The following is a 21,319-nucleotide window of genomic DNA, read 5'->3' on the forward strand; positions in this document are numbered from 1 at the left end:
TGGTCTCGAACTCACAGAGATCCGCCTGCCTCTGCCTCCCGAGTGCTGGGATTAAAGGCGTGCGCCACCACCGCCCAGCGACTTTTCTGTTTTTTAATCAGGTTGTCTGTTTTGTCTTGGGAAAATCCTTGAGTCTTGCGCCCAGGTTTCATTGTGCTGCAGTTGCTGTTGGCTCAGGGACAATGCCCGGTCAGGTCCGCTAAGGCTGGCCCTGGCAGGGCTGCAGGGGTGCACGCTGGGTGTGAAATGGGCTGTGGTCCACAGTGGCCAACCATCCTGGTTTTCCTGTGATGGTCTTTTGAAGAAAGAGATTTGCCTGGAGGGTGATGGATGGTGGCGCAAGCCTTTAATCCCAGCACTGTAATCCCTCTCTCTGAGGAGAGAGAGAGGAAGGAGGATCCCTGTGAGTTCCTTGTAAGTGCTATACTGGAGTTGTAAAGGTGGAGCCCTCAGGCTATCAGATTAATGCCCTTATAAAATAAAAATCCAACAACAAAATGCTATCTGTAAGTCTCTCATGGGAGACTAAATTCACTCACACCTCCTTCTAGGACTTCCTAACCTCCAGAACAGTGAGCAATAATTTTTTCTTGTTTACAAATTACCCAGTCTAAGGTATTTTGTTATACAGAGCAAGTTCCAGGACATCCAGAGTTACCTAGAGAAGCCCTGTCTCAAAACAAACAAACAAACAAACAACAACAAAACAACTCCCTTGCCAAAAACAAAGAGAAAGGCTTACCAGCTATGAGCACAGGTGTCTGCAGAGGTCAGAGGTGTTGGATCCCTGGAGCTAGGATTATACACAGTCATGAGCACCTGACTAGGGTGCTGGGAACTGAACTCAGGTCCTCTGGAAGAGCAGCAGGTGCTTTTAACTTCAGAGCGATCTCTTCAGCCCCCTAGACACTCTCAACACGGACTTTCCAGTATCTTGGGATGTTTCTATGCTCCAGACACAAAGGAGAGTCGGTCACTGTATTCTAGTACCAAGTGAGGTAGTGTGTGTCTTCTATTATCTGTGACTTCGTGTGTTAAAATTGATTCCCACGGCCCCACTTGTAAGTGCTATACTGGGGTTGTAAAGGTGGAGCCCTCAGGCTATCAGATTAATGCCCTTATAAAATAAAAATCCAACAACAAAATGCTATCTGTAAGTCTCTCATGGGAGACTAAATTCACTCACACCTCCTTCTAGGACTTCCTGACCTCCAGAAGAGTGAGCAATAATTTTTTCTTGTTTACAAATTACCCAGTCTAAGGTATTTTGTTATAGCAGCCAAAACAGGCTAAGAGAGTATTCTTGCTAAGATATCACTCTAAATCAGTGTCTCCATCTGTAAAATGGGATAAATAAAGCCTCATAGAGTTATAAAAGCCAAACATGTTAAATGGCTGGGAGCAGAAAGAATGCTCCCAGGCTCTTCCTGAAACTACAAAAATCGGATCTCAGGGACAAAGAGAACGCCCTGCCTGGGAGCCTGAGACACTGTCCCTTGGGTGTTCATGTGCAGTGGGGTGGAATCCCAGCTCTGAAATGCAGACTCGGATTCCCAGAGTCAGGAAGCACCATCAAACCTGAGCATCATGGAGTCCTACCTGTGGCTTTCATGCAGGGGCATCTGACATATAGAAAATGTGCTCACCACAGTGGTGTTTAGGAGGGCACAACGCACAGAAGCCAGCAAATGGCCAGTAAAAAGGAAATAGTTAAGAAAATGGTGGGGTGCCGGGTGTGGTGTTACACGCCTACTAATTCTAGTACTCAGGAGGCAGAGGTAGGTAGATCCCTGTGAGTTCAAGGCCAGCCTGGTATACAGAGTGAGTTCCAAGACAGCCAGGACTGTTATACAGAGAAACCCTGTCTGGAAGAACTGGGGGAAAAATGAGAGAGAGAGAGAGAGAGAGAGAGAGAGAGAGAGAGAGAGAGAGAATACGGTGGGGTGCGGTGGTTTACACTTGGAATTGCGATCCTTAGGAGGCTGAGGCAGGGGCAGAAGGATAACTGGGAGCTGAAGGCCAGCCTGGGTACATACAGTGACTCTGTCTTAAAAACAAAGCAAAGAGTGGTTTTCTTCTATTTGGACCATCAGGAAGCTTTTATGAATGGTGACTGGGCTACCACTTTCACCATCAGAACCTACTTTGTCTGTCTGTCTGTTTTGTGAGACTCTCATTGCATCAAGCTAGGCTGACCGGCCCTGGAGCCCCAGAGATTCTCTCGTCCCTTCTTTCCCTGTGCTGAGATTCTGAGGGTATGCCATGATGCCTGACTATTTATGTTGATATTGGAACTGAGACCTCAAAAAAATTAATTAATTAGAAACAGAAAGGTTTATTTACCTCACAGTTCTGGAAGGCCAAGATTTGGGGCTGCATCTGGCAAAAGCCTCACCAAGTGTTATAACGTGGCAGGGAAACAGGTGGTAGGACGGCTCAGTGGGTGAAGGGCCGTGCTGGGTGCTTTTTGTCAACACAGACCTAGACACATCTGGGAAGAGTCAATCTTAACTGAGAAAGTGCCCAGATAAGATTGGCCTGCGGCTAAGGCTGTAGATTCTTGTCTTGATTAATGACTGGTGTGGGAGGGGCTGACTCACTGTGGGCACAGGACCAATCTTGAGCGGCTGGTGCTGGGTTCTGTAAGGAAGCAGTTAGAGCAAGCCTTGGGGAGCAAGCCAGTAGGAGCACTCCTCAGGGTCTCTGCCTCCAGGTTCCTGCCCTGACTCTCTCGTGCTGGCCTGTTACCTGCAAGGAAGATGAAGTAAACCCTTTCTACCCTCAGTTGCTTTTGGCTGTGGTGTTTTACAATAGAAACCCCAGGATGACCCGAGTTCAATCCCCAGGACCCACACAGGAGAAAGAGACTTGACTCCTTCCTGTCAGCCTCACACTCACCACGGCACAGACACAAAGAGATAAGTGGGATTTGTAGTCTTGTTTGTTTCTCAAGACGGGGTTTTTCTGTGTTGTCCTGGCTGTCCTGGAACTCGCTTTGTAGACCAGGCTGGCCTTGAACTCACAGAGATCTGCCTGCCTCTGACTCCCAAGTGCTGGAATTAAAGGCGTGCACCACCACTGCCAGGCCAGAGCATCTCTTTTTTTTTTTTTTTTTTTGGTTTTTTCGAGACAGGGTTTCTCTGTGGCTTTGGAGCCTGTCCTGGAACTAGCTCTTGTAGACCAGGCTGGTCTCGAACTCACAGAGATCCACCTGCCTCTGCCTCCCGAGTGCTGGGATTAAAGGCGTGCGCCACCATCGCCCGGCAGAGCATCTCTTTTTTAATATTTGTGTAGTAATGTGTGCCGTCACAAATGTGTGAAGGTCACAAATATGCATTTTGGGAATGGGTTTTCTCCTTCCACTGTGTGGGTTCTGGAGATAGAACGTCCATCTCAGGCTCAGTGGCAAGTGCCTTCACCCACTGGGCTGTCTTTCCAGCTCAAAACAGGTGATTCAGATGTTCTGTTTTCTCTTGATCCAGAATGGACAACTGAAGTCACCTGCCCAGGGTCACACTTCCAGTGAGTGGCAGAACCCAGACAAGAATGTCAGTTCTGCTTCACAATCTAGCTCTTAGCCACCATCTCCTTAAGGATGAATGATGTCTGGATAAGACCTTTTTTTTTTTTTTTTAAATCTGCAGTTTTATTTTTTTATAAGCAGCCCGGGGAATCTTCTGGAGATGCTGGCTCTGACTCTGCAGGGTTGGGCTGACCAAGGCCACTGCACTCTCCTGCCTCCCCTCCAACCCTCTTCCTGCTGGCCCGCCTGCCTGCCTTTTCCTGTTTATTTACAGGTTTTTCTTTTTGCCTCTGGCTGTCCTGTAACTCACCCTATAGCTTAGGCTACCCTTCAACTGGTAGCAATCCCCCTGCCTCAGTTTCACAAGTACTAAAATTACACAATGAGATTCCATATCTGGCTTTTTTTTCTTTTCTTTCATTTTGAGACAGGGTCTTACTATGTCACCTGGCTGGAATGGGACTTCATATGTAGCCCAGGCTTCCCTGAATTCACAGAGATCTCCCTGGCTCCACCCCCTGCGCTTTGGGATTCAAGGGGTGCACTACTACACCTGGCCCAGAACGCTGCCTTTCCAGTGGGCTCCCAAGTGACTCTGCTGTCTCTGTCCCAGACACATTTTGAGTAGCTGGGATCTGGAACACGTTCCTGGTCGGTTTGTAAACCCTCGTGGACTGGGGTGATTGAGAGCCCTCTTTTCAGCATCACTTCCCCGGTTGGCCCCAGCTGCCTAAGTGCTGTGCTAACAAGCCTGGCCAGCCAAGCTCTCCTGCCAGCCCTGCGGGTGCCCTTGGTTGCTTGCCCAGCATCCCTGTCAGCCAGTTGGCTGGCAGGTGACAAGATGCTTGTGACAGCTTAGCTGGAGTTCCTTTCCAGAAACATCCTTAAGCTCAGCCAAAGTCAATCCGGTGCCACTGTCAGAGTGAAGAGCCTGCAGGGTCTCGGGGCATCGTGAGCACTGAGGGAGAGGAGCCCTTGCTATGCAGATCCTGGGCTGCAATGTGTATGTGGGGGGGTGTTTGAGGAGGCGGTCTGTGCTGTCACGACATTTCATGGAAAAGCCCAGCAAAATCATCTAAGAACTCGCGCTTATGGGACACCTGCTGTGGGCACTGAGCCAAGAGCTCTCTGTTTGTCCTGTGCCGTGGAATGCTTTCAAGACTGCGGCACTGGAGAAGGGACTGCAACCAGGAAGAAGAGTGATGTTTCTTCACCAACCATCGTCATGTCTGCGTTTCGAACTTGGATCAGGCTGACACCAAAGCCCGCACACTTGATCATAGAGCAGTGGTTTTTCAAATGACGCCCCCACAGAACCCTAAGAGTTCCCGGAGATGCCCCCATGGGTTGCTGTGGGATGGAGGGTGCTGGAGAAGGCACCAGAAGGGCAGGGAGTGGCTTCGCTGGGATGTGATGTAGGTGCTGAGCTGCCACGGAAGAAAGAAAACGTTGGAGCTCACCCCACTGCCTGTGAAACAGGAAGATTATTGGCTAGGGCTTTGTGACGTGTCATGGATGCTGCCTTCTTCACTAGACTTCCTGACCCTCTTTGAGGTGTCAAACCAGCACTACCCCAGTCCCAGCACCTGGGGACCACCCTCTAGGATAGCAAAGAGCAGGTTGTATACAGCGATGGCCTGTGCTTTCTGAATAAGACACACACACAATACTGATACATTGTACAATATATTAACTGTAAATCATTACAGGGAGACTGACTAGGGCTTGCTTTCCCACCCCAGCCCCTTTTCTTTCTGTTTTTATTTATTTATTTGAGATAGAGTCTCACACAAGCGAGGCTGGCCTCAGACTTGCAATGTAGCCAAGGCTAGCCTTGAACTCCCGATCCTCCTGCCCTTTCCTCCCAAGCACTGGGATCCCAAACATGTATCGCCATGCCCTGCTTTGATATTAAGTAGAATGCACACACATTCAGCCCTTGTAGCAAATGCCGCAGTGACTGGGCCTTAAGACACACAGTAACTCTCTTCCCTTGCAGGGAATAGTATAAACAAGGGCTGTTAAAGAGTCTCCGTGACGTGACATGGGAAGTTTCCCTCTGTCCGGCTGCTCTGCAATCTGCAACCGTGCCTCCCATTTTTGTAATCTAAGATCGCGGTTTCCCTTCTAGCCATCACATCTGCCTCCTGTTTGGACCCGGGGAGGGCACAGAGTTCTGCTGCTCTCCCATTGGTCATACAGCCCTGTGGGTGGGAGGACTGGTGGAGATCCGGTCAGGCTGGATGGCCCGCACTTAGCTGAAGTGGAGCAGCTGCTGTTGGAGTAAGATGGGACAGCGGTGACTGCAAGACTGTTATCCACCTCTGCCACAGTGGACATCCTCATCAGGACCGCTGGGGTAGGTAGCAGCAACTGGGAAGTGTCCTCGAGGGTCATTCCAAGCTATGGGACCCTTCGCTCACGTTCAGTCAAGAAACCAGCCGTGGCTGACTTTGTATAAGAAGCAAACAAGCATGGTGGCCAGGGAACAGTTGCCCAGAGAAGACTGTTCCGTGTAAGGTCCCTTCCGTTTCCAGCAGCCATCTTAGCAGCGTCTAGGGAAGGTCTAGACCCTGCAGATCCTAGACAACTGTGGGAATCAGAGCTGTTGAGCCTGTCTTCCCAGGCAGCCTCAGTTCTGGTCTCATTTCCATGCTTCATGAGTTGGAGCAGGAAGCAGGGGGCTGTTTCTTCTCCTGTCTGGGGACCAGTGGCTCCTGTGGCCAAGGCAAGATGGCAGTTTTAGCTCAGCTCTTCAGCCACTAGTTTTTCACCCATTCAGTTTCATTCTCCCTCTGGAAGGATGATTTTGGCTGAGGCTGCAAAAGCAACAGATGCATGATGTGGTGTGTGTGTGTATGTGTGCGCACATGATGTGTATGTGTGTGTGCACGCACATACATTGGTCTGACTGAGGAAGCACCAGGTTGCAGAACATGGCAGATGTGGCCTGAGATGAGGCAGATGTTCTTGAATAATGGGGCTTGAGAACTCTAAAACACACCTGCAGCTGGGTGTGGTCCACACATACACAGCAAGACTTGCTTCAAGAAAATAAGCAAGGAAAAAGGGGCTTGAAAAACCAAAAAAAAAAAAGAAAGAAAGAAAGAAAGAAAGAAAGAAAGAAAAAAGAAAAGGAAAGAAGAAAGAAAGAAAGAGGGCTCAGGCTGCCCAGGCCCATCCATCTGAGGTATGTATGGCCCCTCAACTGTCGAGGAGAGCATCTTGTAATCCACAAGCCAGGACGCGAGTGAGCCATATTGTGTTTACAAGGTACCTAGCCTTAGAACCTATGAGGAGGACAACAGACAACAGGACGAGAAAGACCCAAGATCTTGACCTTGAGGCAATTCCCAATCAGTTGTGCCGCCGTGAGGACACCTTGGTCTGCTTTCCTCACTTCCCTCCCTGCTTCCTCAGGCCCTCACCCCTCAGATGGTCCAGGCAGACTGAAGCTGAGTTCTGTCTTCCAAGCTTCCTGAGGGACCTTGGGGCCAAGTCGTCTTTCTGAGCTTGAGCAAGGAGACATGCAGCCCTCTTCAGCACTGGGGTTATCATGGTGTGAGACCATGAGCTTGATGTGTCTGTCCTCCCCAGACCCTGACCCCTGCTAGACTCCCAGTCACTGGCTGACAAGCTCTTCCTCATTCCCCCAAAGCATCACTTTCTCAGATAAGAGCTTAAGGAGCCAAGGTGGCAGTCTGCGGCTGGGGTGTCCTTACAGGGAACATTCTCCATGGACTCAGACTTCCAGAGCCACTGATGGCTTCCGTGTCACCTGCCATCAGGAGTGAAGGGAGGTGACCTTACCTGCTGGAGCCACACTGTGCTTCTACATCATGACTCAGGACCATGGCCTTTAAGATGGCTCAACTGTGCCACAGTTTCAGGTACTGGTGGTGAGGTGCAAGGGACTCTGTCCCTGAACTCTGTCTGTCCCCAACATGAAAGGCATTTGATGTAGCTTTTTGAGATGGTTTCACTGTGTTGGCCAAGGCTGCCTTGAATCACATGGTCCTCCCACTTTGGCCTCCTGAAGATCTGGGGTTCCCAGGGTGTACCACAGCACCCGGTGACATGAGAGATTAGGGAAGTATCCCAGGTCACCTTCTAGTGAGACAGCTGCCAAAAGACCCAAGGGACAGTAGACAGAGCACAGATCACATACCTACATGGGGTCAAATCATAGACAGTGATCCGAGGCCTTAATTTCCCTGCTTAGGAAATGGAGGGCCAAGTGTGGTGGCACAGTACTCAGGAGGCAGAGGCAGTGGATCTGTGAGTTCGAGGCCAACCTGGTGAATTCCAGGACAGCTTGGACTACACAGAAACAAAAGAAGAAAGAATATGGGCCTCCGGAATGGCTGGCAGTGCTGCCTGTGAAATACCAGCTGGTTTCTGTGCCTGCACCACGAATATTGCCTGCCCGTCTTCTGCCTCCCATCTCCCAGCTTCATCCTGACGTGGTCCTTTGCTATGCCCGAGTGTCCCCTTCCCCTAAGCTCCATCTGGTCCCTCTTACCACCTAGTATTCCTCGGTCAGGACGCTGGATAGGTGTAGCTCCTGACTTTGGAGAGTCACCTGTGCTGGAGAAGGGGCAAGTGAGGGGCTATGTGGGGCCTGAGGGTGACTTTGTGTGGTGCCATCTGGTGTAGTAATCTCTGGCAAGCCATTGTGCTGGTGTTGCCGGGGCCTGAGCAGAGCCTGGTCTGGACTACCTACATTCCTCACCAAGATTCTCCCTGCTCTCTGGGAGTGGCTGGCTCTTGGAGAAAATTGAAGCTCAAGAGGTCACTGTGGTTGAGGTTATAATTTACCTGTGTCCCTAAAAGGCAGTAGGGTTGAATTTCAGTCCCCATGAGGAAGTATTACGAAAATGGGAACTTAATCTACCATGAAGAAGTAGGGCCCTTGGGAGGTGAGGTTGTCCCCACTGACCCAGAGCAGCATGTGGCCGTGGGCACCTGAATTCATTTATTTTACACACATATATATATATATATATATATATATGTGTGTGTGTAAAATAAATATATATAGCATTTATTCTCCCTCACGCCTAGAGACTGAAGCCTCTCTCTCTCAGGAGGCCCTGGGAAGGGCCCGTCCTTGCAGCCTCTTAGCTCCTGGTGACTCCTGGCCTAGGAACATCTGTCCAGGCTCTCTATGGTCACCTGACTTCCTGTGCCTCCTCGTTTTCTCTTCCTGGCCCTCTCTCTCCAATGACAAAGACAGCAGCCCTTGGATCAGGGCTTCCCTAATCCAGGGTGACCTGGCGTTCCCTTGACTCTACTTATCTGCAGAGACTGCTTTCCAGGGAGGGCACCCTCTAGGTACTAGGGAATGGGCTTGAATGCCCCTTTAGGCAGGCTGGGCCACTTTCCGCCACTGTGCCCAAGGACGGGACATCAGAGCTTGCTTGTCATTCCTTTCCTTCACTGTCCCCAGGACTTTAGCCTTCAGGGAGGCACCTTTATTTCCAAACTCTCAACCCACCATGGACCCGGACTCCTCACTAGTCTCTCAACCATTGGAGGGTCACTGTACCCCAAACACGGTTTGCTGGTATTTCTTTTGTCACCCTCCTGGAGACCAAACCTTGAGCCTTGCACATGCTCTACCGCTGAGCTATGTCCCAAACTTGGTTTTGTTTGTGTTTATTTTTTGTTTTGAGGCAGAGTCTCAATAAGTTACCTGAGCTGACCCTGACTCTATGAACCTCTGGCTGGCCTTGAACTTGTCACCCTCCTGCCTCAGCCTTCCAGGTTCCTGGTACTCCGTGTATGCTCCAGCACACCCGAGTCCTGCCCACTTCTTGAGCATGGATGAACAGTGAGGGAGAAACCTTGGTCCACAGCTGCAGAGGTGACTCCCTTGATCTCACATATTAGGAGCGCGAGTTGAAGCTGCCACAGTCATTAAGCCAGCACAGTGGCTCACGCCTGCAATCTCAAGCGCTTGCAAGGTGGAAGCGGGGTGAATATTGGAAGTTCAAGGCCATCCTTGGCAACAAAGCAAGTTCTCGGCCAACTTGAGCTACATGAGGCACTGTGTTAAAAACAACAAAATGTCAGACTTAATAGCATCTATACTTTTTTTAAAAGATTTATTTATTGTGTATACAACATTCTGACTCCATGTATGCCCACAGAGCAGAAGAGGGCACCAGATCTCTTTACAGATGGCTGTGAGCCACCATGTGGTTGCTGGGAATTGAACTCAGGACCTCTGGAAGAGCAGCCAGTGCTCTTAACTTCTGAGCCATCTCTCCAGTCCCAATAGCATCTAAACTTGATTTCATTTTTTTCACAGAGACCAGATTCCCTGGAGCCGGAGTGATAGGCGGCTGTGAGCCCTGCCACGTGGGTGCTGGGAACTGAACGCTGACCCTCCGAGGAGCAGCAAGCACTCTTAGCTGTCATGCCAGCCCAAAGCTGACCTTTATTAAATAAACTGTTATTTCGTTTGAAACGGGGATGCAGAGAGACAAGCTGCAGGCTTAGCCATAGCAGGCGGTCCCCGCAGAACCTCCCATGTTCCTTCTCTCCAAGCCCACCCCAACCCTAAGTCTCCAAAATGTGTTCAGAGGGTGTCGCTTGTCAACATGAGTCTGCTGCCCTGTAGGCGCTCAGTGGCCGGGGACCCAGCTCCTGCTCCCACTGAGCTCAGGCCAAGGGCTGGCTGGGCAGCTGGCAGCTCGACAGGAAGAACATGGTTCGCTCTGCTGTGCTTGCAGCTTGATTAATGACCCGTGATGCAGGGCATCACTGTACCTGAGGTGGCCTTGGAGCCTCTGACCTTGCTGCTGTTGCTGCTAAGCCTCCTGTGAGGTGTTCTTGGGCCAGCTCCAGACATGCTGAGACGCAGCCCAGCTCGCTAGCTTCCCCATTCTTTCCGCCAGCCACTTCCCTGGCCTGCTGTCAGCCCTGGCCCCAGATGCTCCTCCAAGGGAGACTGTGGAACAAACCCAGCCCGCTGTGGTATCCCCATCAGCCACATAGGGAGATACTAAATTACCCCTTGAGGAACTCCTGGCTTCTTTCTTCTTTCCCTCCATCTGGTGACCGCAACGAGAGCATTGCGGCTCTTGGCTCTGCTCATGCCTGCGGCTGAGTGTTCCGTTGTCTGTGTCCTGTCTCCTCCGTCAGACCAGCAACTCCCAAGACCAGCGGCCGCCTTCTCCCTCGGACATCTCAGACCTCTTTGTAGTTGTTTTTCACTTTTTTCCTGGGGCAGGTCAGAGATTATGTGTCGTTCCTTGTGGTCTGGGCACGCTTCTTTTAGTCAAAGGCTTTATCTGCGGTTCCCCATCATGTCCCCAATGCTGAACTTGGCCTTGGTTCATGCTCTGAAACACTCAGGGTTACAGGAGAAGCCTCTGGCTTGTCTGGGCAGGACAGAGCTGAACCCAGATGGAGCAAGTGTGGATTTGGCTAAGGCCAGATCTGTTGAGGAATAACTGAGGACCGTGCTTTCCAGGGGTGTTCTGAAGCTCCTGGGCCTAAAGCAGTGGCTCCCGTGCTCTGGGCCAGAGGATCTGGGGAACTCTGGGTAGGGAGGGGCAGAGGGTAGGGACCAGTTCACCTGGCTTATTACACCTACTCTGGGCTCTGTCTCTGTCCCCCGCAGGAAGACAACCACAACTACTATGTGTCCCGTGTCTATGGCCCCGGTGAGCGTCGCAGTCGAGATCTGTGGGTGGACATGGCCACGGCCAACCGGAGCCACGTGAGGGTCCACAGGATCCTCTCAAGCTCACACCGACAGGCTTCGGTGAGTGCCTAGGCCTACCAGGACAGCCTGGGCTGGCAGACTGAGGCTAGGCCAGCAGTGGCTGCCCAGAAGTGGACATGGTTATGGCCTGAGGTCTGTAGGTACAGTCAGTGTGTTCACTCAGTGTGGGCACCCAGCTGTAGTCTAGGGGGTCTGACCCTGGATATGCTGGTGTCCACATTGTTCAGACAAGTCTGGAGCAGGGAGGATGACCAGCCTTCTGCTGACAGCTCCACCCATGGGGATTCTCTCCTGTCCCTGCAGAGAGTGGTCTTGTCCTTTGATTTCCCTTTCTACGGGCATCCTCTGCGGCAGATCACCATAGCAACTGGAGGTAAGGAAAAACCAGTGAGGCTGGGGGACGACTTGGAGGTCTCATCCTGACTCAGAGAGGCTGTTGAAGGACTCACGGGAGATAGGAGGATAGGTGGGCTGGGGAGGTAGTCAGGGAGTGTCCCACTCAAATCAGGTGGCCTGTGTGTGTGTGCCTGTGTACTTGCCTGCGTGTATGTGTGCATGCATGTATGTGTGCATGCATGTATGTGTGCCTGCATGCATGTGTGCCTGCTGCGTGTATGTGTGCCTGGATGCATCCATCCTGCTGGACAAGCACGGTCAGTATACATAGCTCTGGGGTCTCCATTTCTGAGTCTGAGCCCGAGGAAGCAAGGACCAGGGTCCCTGTTGATATGAGGAGTTTCTTTGATTCCTGTCATGTTCATTCTGTTTCCCACTTCCCCGAAACTGGGGAGGATGGGAGTCAGTTCCCCTTCCTTCTCCTACCCAGAGAGAAAGGACAAACATTCTCTAGTCTGAGCCATTTTTCTATCTCACCAAGTCCAGAGCCCGCTGGGTGGGGAAGGGGATGAGGCAGCAAGGCTCACTTTAAGCTCCCTCCCGTGGGAGACAAAGACAAAAACAAAAACCCTAGAGGCAGCCCCTCGAGCCATTTCTGGTGGCACCCTTAAACCTCTCTCCCTTAGGCTTCATCTTCACGGGTGACGTGCTCCATCGGATGCTCACAGCCACTCAGTACGTGGCACCCCTGATGGCCAACTTCAACCCTGGCTACTCTGACAACTCCACAGTCGCCTACTTTGACAATGGTGAGATCTGATCTTAGGGTATATTTCACCTAATCGCAGAGTGTCCTGGCCTAGCCCCTTCCCGGGAGCCCCAGGCAGACAGCCGCCTTTCCATTCTGCCCTATGCTGTCCTCTCGCCTGCAAGGGTGGAAGGGGCGGAAGCGCTGTCGCCCGCCCAGCATGGTTGAATGCTTTCCCAGAACCTCCCCTCCTTCTCTCATCAGCCCCCACCCACCGAGGAGACAGACATTTCCCCTTTTCCTTTTGTCTCCAGAGGTCAGGATAGTCAAGAAAGAAGGGGTACACACACGGTAAGGGATGAGCAAGTTAGGGACCTCTGTAGCTCGGAAGCCAGGCTGGTGCTGTGGTTGCCGAGTTCCTGCTTCTCAAACTCACAAATGGCCCCCATCTCTGATTACCGTGTCTGCTGGGTCCCTTTGCACTAGCCAGGTCTCTGTTCTTCTCCCCAGGGACGGTCTTTGTGGTTCAGTGGGACCATGTTTACCTCCAGGGCCGGGAGGACAGGGGCAGCTTCACATTCCAGGCAGCCCTTCACCAGGATGGCCGCATTGTCTTCGGCTACAAAGAGGTGAGCCTCTCCCTTATCCAGCAAATCTTTATAGCTGATATGCAGTGTGGTAGGCACAGGGCTTGGTGCCAAGACAGCTCCAGGCTTGTCTGTGGACCTGGGGCTTAGGCAGCTACAAATCTCATCAAGAGAGATGATTACAGACTGGAAATGCCATATTGATTAGTGCCCCTACATAAAGGCTAAAAGCTCGCTGTGGGGAGCTTCACATTGTCAGAGGCCGGGAGAAAAGAGTTGAGAACCCCAGGATAAACAAGAGTGAAGGAAGAAAAGGAAAATGCGGTCTCAGGGTTCTGTTGCTGTGAAGAGACACCGTGGCCACAGCAACTCTTGTAAAGGAAACATTTCGTTGGGATGGCTCACTTACAGTCCTGTATTGTCATGGTGGGAAGCATGGCGGCGTGCAGGCAAACATGGCGCAGGAGAGGTAGCTGAGAGTTCTTACACCTTGACTCACAGACAACAGGAAGCGGTCTATCTCACTGGGCATGGCTTGAGCATATATGAGACCTCAAAGCCCTCCTCCACAGTGACACACTTCCTCCAACAAGACCACACCTCCTAATAGTGCCACTCCCTTTGGGGGCCACTTTCTTTCAATTCCACAAGGGCATCCAGGAGAGAGAATGGCCCACTCAGAGATCCTGTGGCAGGACAGAGCAGGGTCTACTACACAAAGTACTAGAAGAAGTGGAGAGGAGGGGGACAGGACAGGACAGGGGAACAACCAGATGCACCTTTGGGAAAGGACACTCTGGCTCCAGAGTGGAGAACAGACTCTTGGAGAACAAGGGAATGCTGGGAGGTGGTGTAGGAAAGTGGCACTCTTAGGGAAGGGACGGGGGAGCCCCAGACAGATATAAGAGCCCTGGGCTAACCTCACAGTGTCTAGAGGTGAATGAGGAGAGGGAGGGAGAGAGTGAGAGGTTTCTGAGCTCCGTAAGCCTCTCCACCCATGCAGCGATCCAGACTAGGCCAAATCAAACTGAATTAGGAAAGGCCCAGGTTTAACAGATACAGCACTCCGGGATGATTTTCCAGCCCCACAGAGGAGACAAGAAAGAGAGACTGGAAAACCACCTGTCTGTTTTCTGGGGTGCAGTTTAAATACCTTGTGGGAGTGGTCTTGAGCATCTCCAGAAGAGGAGTCATCATTTGGCAGATTTTCTGAGATTGGCAGGGTTTGGTGAGAGATGGGAGAGGGGGCTTGGGGTGGGACTTTCACCAGAATATTCTAGACTCTTTGGGTATATAGATGCCAGGGGCTGGGGTGAGAGGAAAGAAGGAGGGAGGCTGAGAGCGACTTCCGGCCTGTGTGGAGCAGGAGGTTCTGTGCGGGAGTCCTAGAATTTAGTTCCAGGTGTTCTCGTCCTCGAGCACTGAGCGGACAGCTGGGTGTGGAGCTCTGAGTGGGGACTTGGAGGCCACAGATGGTTCCAGGGGGGTGGCAGGTGCCTCTTCTCCCCGCTGCAGATCCCTATGGCTGTTCTGGAGATCAGCTCTGCCCAGCACCCTGTAAAGGCAGGCCTGTCAGACGCCTTCATGATTCTCAATTCATCCCCGGATGTACCAGGTGAGTTCCCATACAATTACCTCTATGTTAGCTATTTTCCTCTTTCCTGTGGCAAAATACCCAGCGAAGACAGTGTAAGGAATGTGGGTTTGTTCTGGCTGACATACACAGTCCATGCAGTGAGGTCAGTGAGGAGGCAGTGGGAGTGTGAGGTACTGGGCACGTGGAGTCCATAGTCAGGACGTAGAGAGAGGCGAAGGCTGGTGGTGTTCAGTCCTGGTCCCTAGCCCGTGTCTGACACCACCCCGTATCCCAGGCCATTCTCCCTTCCTCGGCTGAACCTCTCTGGAAAAGATGTGTCCCCCAGGTGATCCTAAATCTAATTAAGTTGATGATGGAGACAAATCCCCAAGCCCTCAGCATCCAGGACTTTTTTTTTTTTTTTTTTTTTTTTTGAGACAAGGTTTCTCTGTAGCTTTTTGGTTCCTGTCCTGGAACTAGCTCTTGTAGACCAGGCTGGCCTCGAACTCACAGAGATCTGCCTGCCTCTGCCTCCCGAGTACTGCCTAGGACTCTTAAGAGCTCCCAGTGTCCATGGCTGCTCAAAAGCACCCACTCCCCCCAAGCCCCACCCCTTTATCTTGTTTTAATATTTTAGGATCTTTTTCGTGGAGAACTGTTTCCTATCTTGGCTGAAGGTGTAGGGAGTTCTCTTTGACCTTTCTAAAGGTGAAGTTTGTTGCTCCCTTTGCTTCACGCTGCGTGGCTCTAAGCGGATCCCATTGTCATTTAAGTCCTAATTCTAATCCTAAATACTAGATTCAGGGCTGGTGGCCAATGAGTGCAAGTCCCTGTGACGTGTCTGTTCTGAGAACAGTCGTAGGTGGACCTGGCCCGTGGTTCAGTGGTAGAGCCCTTGCAGAACTGTGCAAGGCCCCGGTTCCGTCCACTGTCAAGGCAATAGTGAGAGGCACATTGGTGCATTCTTTCTGCGGAGGCAGTGTCCTGCCTGTCTTCACTGAGGTTTGGTTTGGTTTGGTTTGGTGTTTTGAGACAGGGTTTCTCTGTGTAACAGCCCTGGCTGTCCTGAAACTCACACTGTAGACCAGGCTGGCTTCAACCTCACAGAGATCCGCCCGCCACTGCCTCTCAAGTGTTAGGGTCACGGGTGTTTGCTGCCACCACCTGGCTCTTCACTGAGTTTTAAAATGGGCCACATAACATGGGTAAGGCCTTGGGCTAACTCTTTTGGACCCCCCAAAAATAATGTCACAGCCCCTGCTTTCAGGAGGTGGCACTTCAGAGGCTACAATGTCAGGATCCTTTATGTCTCGGCAAGCAGGGAATTCACTTGGATTAAGCTGAGTAGCAGTGAAGCCTGGATGACTGTGGCTGAACCGTTTCAGGGAGAGCCCTGTGGTCTGCAGAGTGCTCTTTCCCTGGACATCCCACTGTCCAAGCCCAGAATGGGAGGGAGCCTCTTCTGTGCTGCACCCAGGGTCAGCTCTTTTCTGCCTGGGATGATAGAATGGAACTCTGTTTTCCTGATAGTGAAGCTCTCCAGCCATGTGGGTGTAGTGACATGTGTCTGTGATGTCACCACCCTGGTAACAGGCAGGAGGTCAAGGAGTTCAAAGCCAGGCTGGGTTGCAGGAGATTGTCTCAGGAAACAAAACAAACATGCAAACAAGAACCTGAGTTTAGATGCCCAACATCCATGTAAGTCTCCCACCCCTCCCCCATGGAGGCACATGCCTGTAGTTGTAGCACTTAGGGGGCAGACACCTTTGAACTTGATGGACAGCTAGTCTTGCCCTGAGCTCCAGGTTCAGTGAGAAACTATGTCTCAAAAATTGAGGTAGAGAGCAATAGAGGAAGATGCTGGTGTCGGCCTCTGGCCTACTCATACATACACACAAACCTGTGCACCTCCCCACCCCACCCCCACAGAATGGAATATAATAAAGCAAAACAAACAGCAGCAGCAAAAGGTGAGCCAGCCACTGAGTCCTTCTGTCTGGGGGAATTGCCATGTAGCCCTACTGAGTAGGCTGGGGGAGGTCTTAGGAGGGACCAGGGGAGCTTTGCTGGATTTCTTACCATTACCCCCTATGTAAACTGTCGCTTGCACTGTGATCAGAGTCCGTAGAGCTGTGTGATGCAGAGAAAAGCCGTGTATGTCAGCAGCATCTGCTTGCAGAAGCGCTCAAATCCTCCACGGTGGTCTCAATGTTCTTCATCTGGCTGGAGATAGTGCCAAAACATAATTCCCTTCACTTGGTTTTCATTGTTGTTTTTCATTTGTTTTTGTTTTTGGAGACAAGGTTTCTCTGTCTGTCCTGAAACTCACTCTGTGGACCAGGCTGACCTTGAACCTCTTCACTTGTCTTAAGACAAGTGGCCGGGTGGTGGTGGCACACACCTTCAATCCCAGCACTTGGCAGGCTGATTTCTGATTTCAAGACTAGCCTGATCTGCAGGGTGAGTTCTTGCAGGACAGTCAGGGCTACACAGAGAAACCCTATCTTGGAAAAAGAATATTTCATGTAACTGTCAAAGCTGACAGATTGTGAATCAGTGTGAAGTCACTGACGGCCAGATTATCCAGGACTCCAGACTGTAATATGAACTCTGGATGGCACCTGACTGGCCTCAGACGGCCCTAGAGCACTGGTCCTCCTTTCCCAGAAAAGCCGACTTGAGGCCAGATGTGTGTCGGGAGCACGTGCCATATCTCTGTGCCAGGCGGCCATGAAGGAGGTGGAGGCCCCAGAGCTGGCTGTCGAAGGGAGAGGAACCAGCCAAAGAGGATGTGGAAGGAGGGTTAGCCACCAAATCTGGCCCGTTTTGACTTCTTACTCTCTGATAAAGGATCCTTCATAGACAGAACTGTTAAGTATTTTTTCCTTGAGCGACAAACCTCTCCGCCAACGCAAATAATCCCAATGAGACCAAATCAGACCAAATTAAAAGACGCCCATGTTTAATGGCTGCTAGAGCTCCTGGGTGGCCTCCCGGGAAAACACGGAGAGGGGAACAGAGAACCGAAAGACCATGGAGACCACATGTCCATTCTCTAGGGGGCAGTTTAAATAGTCTGTGGGAGTGGTCTTGACCTTCCCTGGAGAGGGGTCACCATTTGGCGGGCTTTCTTGGAGGTGGAGTTTGGACTTGAGGCAACTCCCAGAGGAGGGACCTTTGAAATGGAACTTTCCACCCAATATTTCGTGATGGAAGCCAGGGGGCTGGGATGAAGCCCCCCAACTAAACAATCCAGACTCTTTGTAGAAAGGGGTGCCAGGTGATGCTTCTGACCAAACAAGAGCCTCTCATGATGCTGTGCTCCTGTAGTCCCAGCACTCAGGAGGTAGAGGCAGGGGGATGACCAGTTTAGGGTCATCCTCAGCTGTATTGTGAGTCCCAGGCCTGTCTGGAATTTAGAGAATTTCATAGTGTTCTTCCTTGGAGAGTTTCCCTCCTTTGGGGCCTTTCGTCCTCGCTTCCACTTTTATTCTGTGTTCCCAGTACTTGGCCCCTGGAGTCTTGTGTTTTCATTTTCTGCCCTTTCTTTGCAGTGATGAAGACCTGTTCTGCTTCCTGCCCTGAGCTGAAAGTTCCTCAGGGTTTTCTGCCCCGGTTCTAATCCTTATTATTGACTAAATAGCCAAATGAGCAAAGAATGGATGGATGGACGGACGGACGGACGGACGGACGGACGGACGGAGAGACCCACCACTGCACATTTCCAAAGAATGCTTACAACATCTGGGGTGACAATGAAGGCTGGACCCTTCATTGTCTACTAGTGGTGGCTCTCTTCCTCATCCTTCTTCCTTTTTCCTTTTCTCTCTCCCTCTCTTCTCTCCTTCCCCTCAGCTTCCTTTTCCTCCTTCTGAGACAGGAATGAATATAGACCAGGCTCAACTTGAATTTTATATAGTGGAAGGTGACCCTGAGCTCTAGGCCCTCCCGCCTCCACCTCCCCAGTCCTAGAATTACCGGTGTGCACCACTGCTCTTGACTGTAACCAGAGCAACGCTGGCCTGCTGGTGGCGGGTGTGGGAACACACCGGGACAGGTGACCCTCTGCTCTGAGCCATTGCCACGTCTGGATGGGGCAGCAGACTTTCTGTGGACCTCAGGGTTTCTGTGTCTTGGAAAACTGAAGCAGACAAAACAGAATATCTCAAACTGCCGGAAGTGTGGCTTGAGGACCTGCCCCCGTCCTGCTTCCAGAAAGCTGGCCAGGCAGATGGATGTCATTGTCTCGGCTGAACCCCACATGTTGGTGTAATAACCCAAAGGTAAATGACTCCAGTATGGAAATTCAGGATCCTGTTTATAAAAATGAAAATGTACCAAAGTCACACACTCAGACGGGTACAAGATGGCAGTTGAACTGGACAGTCTTTTCCATTCAGGGCAGATTTCTGAACGGCACCCCACACACCCCTCCACACTACCATTCCCCTGCCCGGCTGCACCGGTGTGGCTGTGCTTTCTCCCTAGGACATCCAGCATCCCCTGGGTGCTTCCTGGTCCAGGGCTCAGCCCCACCTCTGCCCCGTCATCTAGTGAGCGCTGTGCAGCATTCTGGCTTCCCTGGTCACGGATTGTACGTCTCAGTCCTCGGACTCGGCTTCCTTGACAAGTACCTGTCTCCATCTCTGCCTGGGTCCCATGTCACCTTCCTTCTGACTGTGTCTGAGCTCTGGCCTCCATCTTTGTAGGTAGGGAGTTCCTCAAATTCAGCTCTGTGCCTTCTTTGGGATGTCTGACTTTCTGAGGCCATCTGATGATTCTCCTTCTGAGGTTTTCCTTCCTGATCTGTGGTGAGCGGACAGGAAGGGGCTACTTAGAGGCTGTGGCTGATGTTAGAATAGGCAGGGCCATCTATAATCTGTTCATTCACAGTCATTTCCTAACCCATGTTAGGTAGGTGGCCTCTGACAGGGAACTGGCAAAGACAATACCAGGCTGATGCTGTGCTCAGGGATCTTGAAGTCTAGGGGCGGGGGCAGGTAAGACAGGAATCTAGGTATCGATGGACCAGTGTGACAGGTAAGATGACATCGGTGATCCGGCCTGAGGGGGGATCCAGTCAGCTGAACCCTGCAGGTGGAGCCAGAAGAGGGAAGGAAGGTTGACATTAGATTTGAGGCCTCATGCCTCAAAGGGGTGGCTGAACGAGGAGAGATGGCTCCTGGGAAGAGTGGACAGGGACAGAGCTATCAAAAGCTCACTAGAATTTCCCATCCTCTATTTAGATGTTCCCAGGCCCTTCAGGCCACCTTCTGGGCCTCAGTGTCCATCCAGACACATGAATGACAGGAAACTGCCTTCTTCTCTCCGCTACCCATATCATCTCTTTCCCCATGACTAAGGGTCTTTTGTCAAAAAGGTCCATATGGGGAAAGTTGAGCATGGTGTCACAGGTCTATAATCTCATCACTCAGGATGCTGAGTTCAAGGACGGCCTGGTATAATGTGAGGCTCTGTCCCAAAAACCATAAGTCTGTGTGGGTGTGGGGATGTGGCCCAGTGGCAGAGTGCTTGCCTAGTAGGAATAGATCCTAGGTTCAGCCCACTGCATTAAAAAACAATATTAAATCTGTGGGCATGTATTTATTATATGTAAACATATTTGTCTATGAAGGTGGCTATTTGAGTTTTGTTGTTTAGTTTTGTTTTGTTTTGAGACAGGATTGCTCTGTGTAACAGCCCTAGCTATCCTGGAACTAGATCTGTAGACCAGGCTGACCTTGAACTCAGAGATCCACCTGCCTCTGCCTACTGAGTGCTGGGTTTAAGGCAGGCACCACCACTGCCCAGCTGAAGGTGGCTAGTGTGTGTGTGTGTGTGTGTGTGTGTGTGTGTGTGTGTGTGTGATAAGTGGAAGTGCTGTGGGTAGATAGGAGTGAGAGGTTTATTCCCACGTGCAAGACCTCATTCCCAGAGTTTGGTTTTGTTGTTTTCATTTGTTTTTGTTTTTAGAGACAAGGTCTCTCTGCATTGCCCTGGCTGCCCTGGAACTCACTGTGTAGAGCAGGCTGGCCTCAAACTCGCAGAGATCTGCCTGCCTCTGCTTCCCAAAGCCATGCACCACTATGCCTGGCTGCATTTTCTTGATTGTTGATTGATGTGGGTGGGGCCACCCTTGGGCAGGTGGTCCTGGGTTCTCTAAGAAAGCAGGTTGAGTAAGCCATGGGGAGCAAGCCAGTAAGCAGCTCTCCTCCATGGCTTCTGCATCAGCTCCTGCGTCCAGGCTCCTGCCTTGAGTTCCTTCCCTGCCTTCCCTCAGTGACAGGAGGATGGCACAAAGCTGTGAGATGAAGCAGTTCCCGTCCTTCCCCGTCCTCCCCAGGATGCTCTTGGTCATGGCGTTTCATCACAGCAGTGGAGACTCTCAGACACTAGAAAACAAACACACAATCATCCAAGTTTTAGATGCTGGTATAATTGTTTACTTTCAAAGACAGTTACACAAATGTTCCCTTCTGTCTCTTTTGGAAACACCGGTAAGGATGGTGAAAGCGGGTGCTAGAGCATTTATACCTCAGGGATCAGCCAGAACTCACATACTCTCCCCTGCTGAACACTCCCCAGCACATACACCTCACACACAACTCCGGGACCTTCTGGAGCTTCCCAAGGCCTGGGACCTGGGGCTGTTTGTATTTTTGAGACAAGGTCTTGCTCTGTGGCCCTTGCTGGTACTCACTATTGCAGGTCTAGGTTCCTCCCACTTGTAGCAATCTTCCTGGCGTAGCTCCCTGGGTGCTGGGATCGCAGGCATGTACCAGGATGCCTAGCTGAATCCTGTGTGTGCTGGGAT

At 51.3% G+C, this 21,319-nt stretch overlaps 1 protein-coding gene across 1 annotated transcript in view; it reads left to right on the forward strand.

The window, feature by feature from the left end:
• The window catches only part of Plxdc1 (plexin domain containing 1), a 55,651-nt gene that overhangs the window by 15,092 nt on the left and 19,240 nt on the right, over positions 1–21,319 (forward strand). The window contains exons 3-7 of the mRNA XM_005368305.2: positions 11,154–11,297; positions 11,562–11,631; positions 12,281–12,403; positions 12,853–12,971; positions 14,445–14,544. Coding sequence (XP_005368362.1) covers positions 11,154–11,297; positions 11,562–11,631; positions 12,281–12,403; positions 12,853–12,971; positions 14,445–14,544 — 556 coding nt within the window. The remainder of the gene's footprint in view (positions 1–11,153; positions 11,298–11,561; positions 11,632–12,280; positions 12,404–12,852; positions 12,972–14,444; positions 14,545–21,319) is intronic.

This window comes from Microtus ochrogaster, unplaced genomic scaffold (assembly GCF_000317375.1).
Source record: "Microtus ochrogaster isolate Prairie Vole_2 unplaced genomic scaffold, MicOch1.0 UNK31, whole genome shotgun sequence".
NCBI classification, from domain to species: Eukaryota; Metazoa; Chordata; class Mammalia; order Rodentia; family Cricetidae; genus Microtus; species Microtus ochrogaster.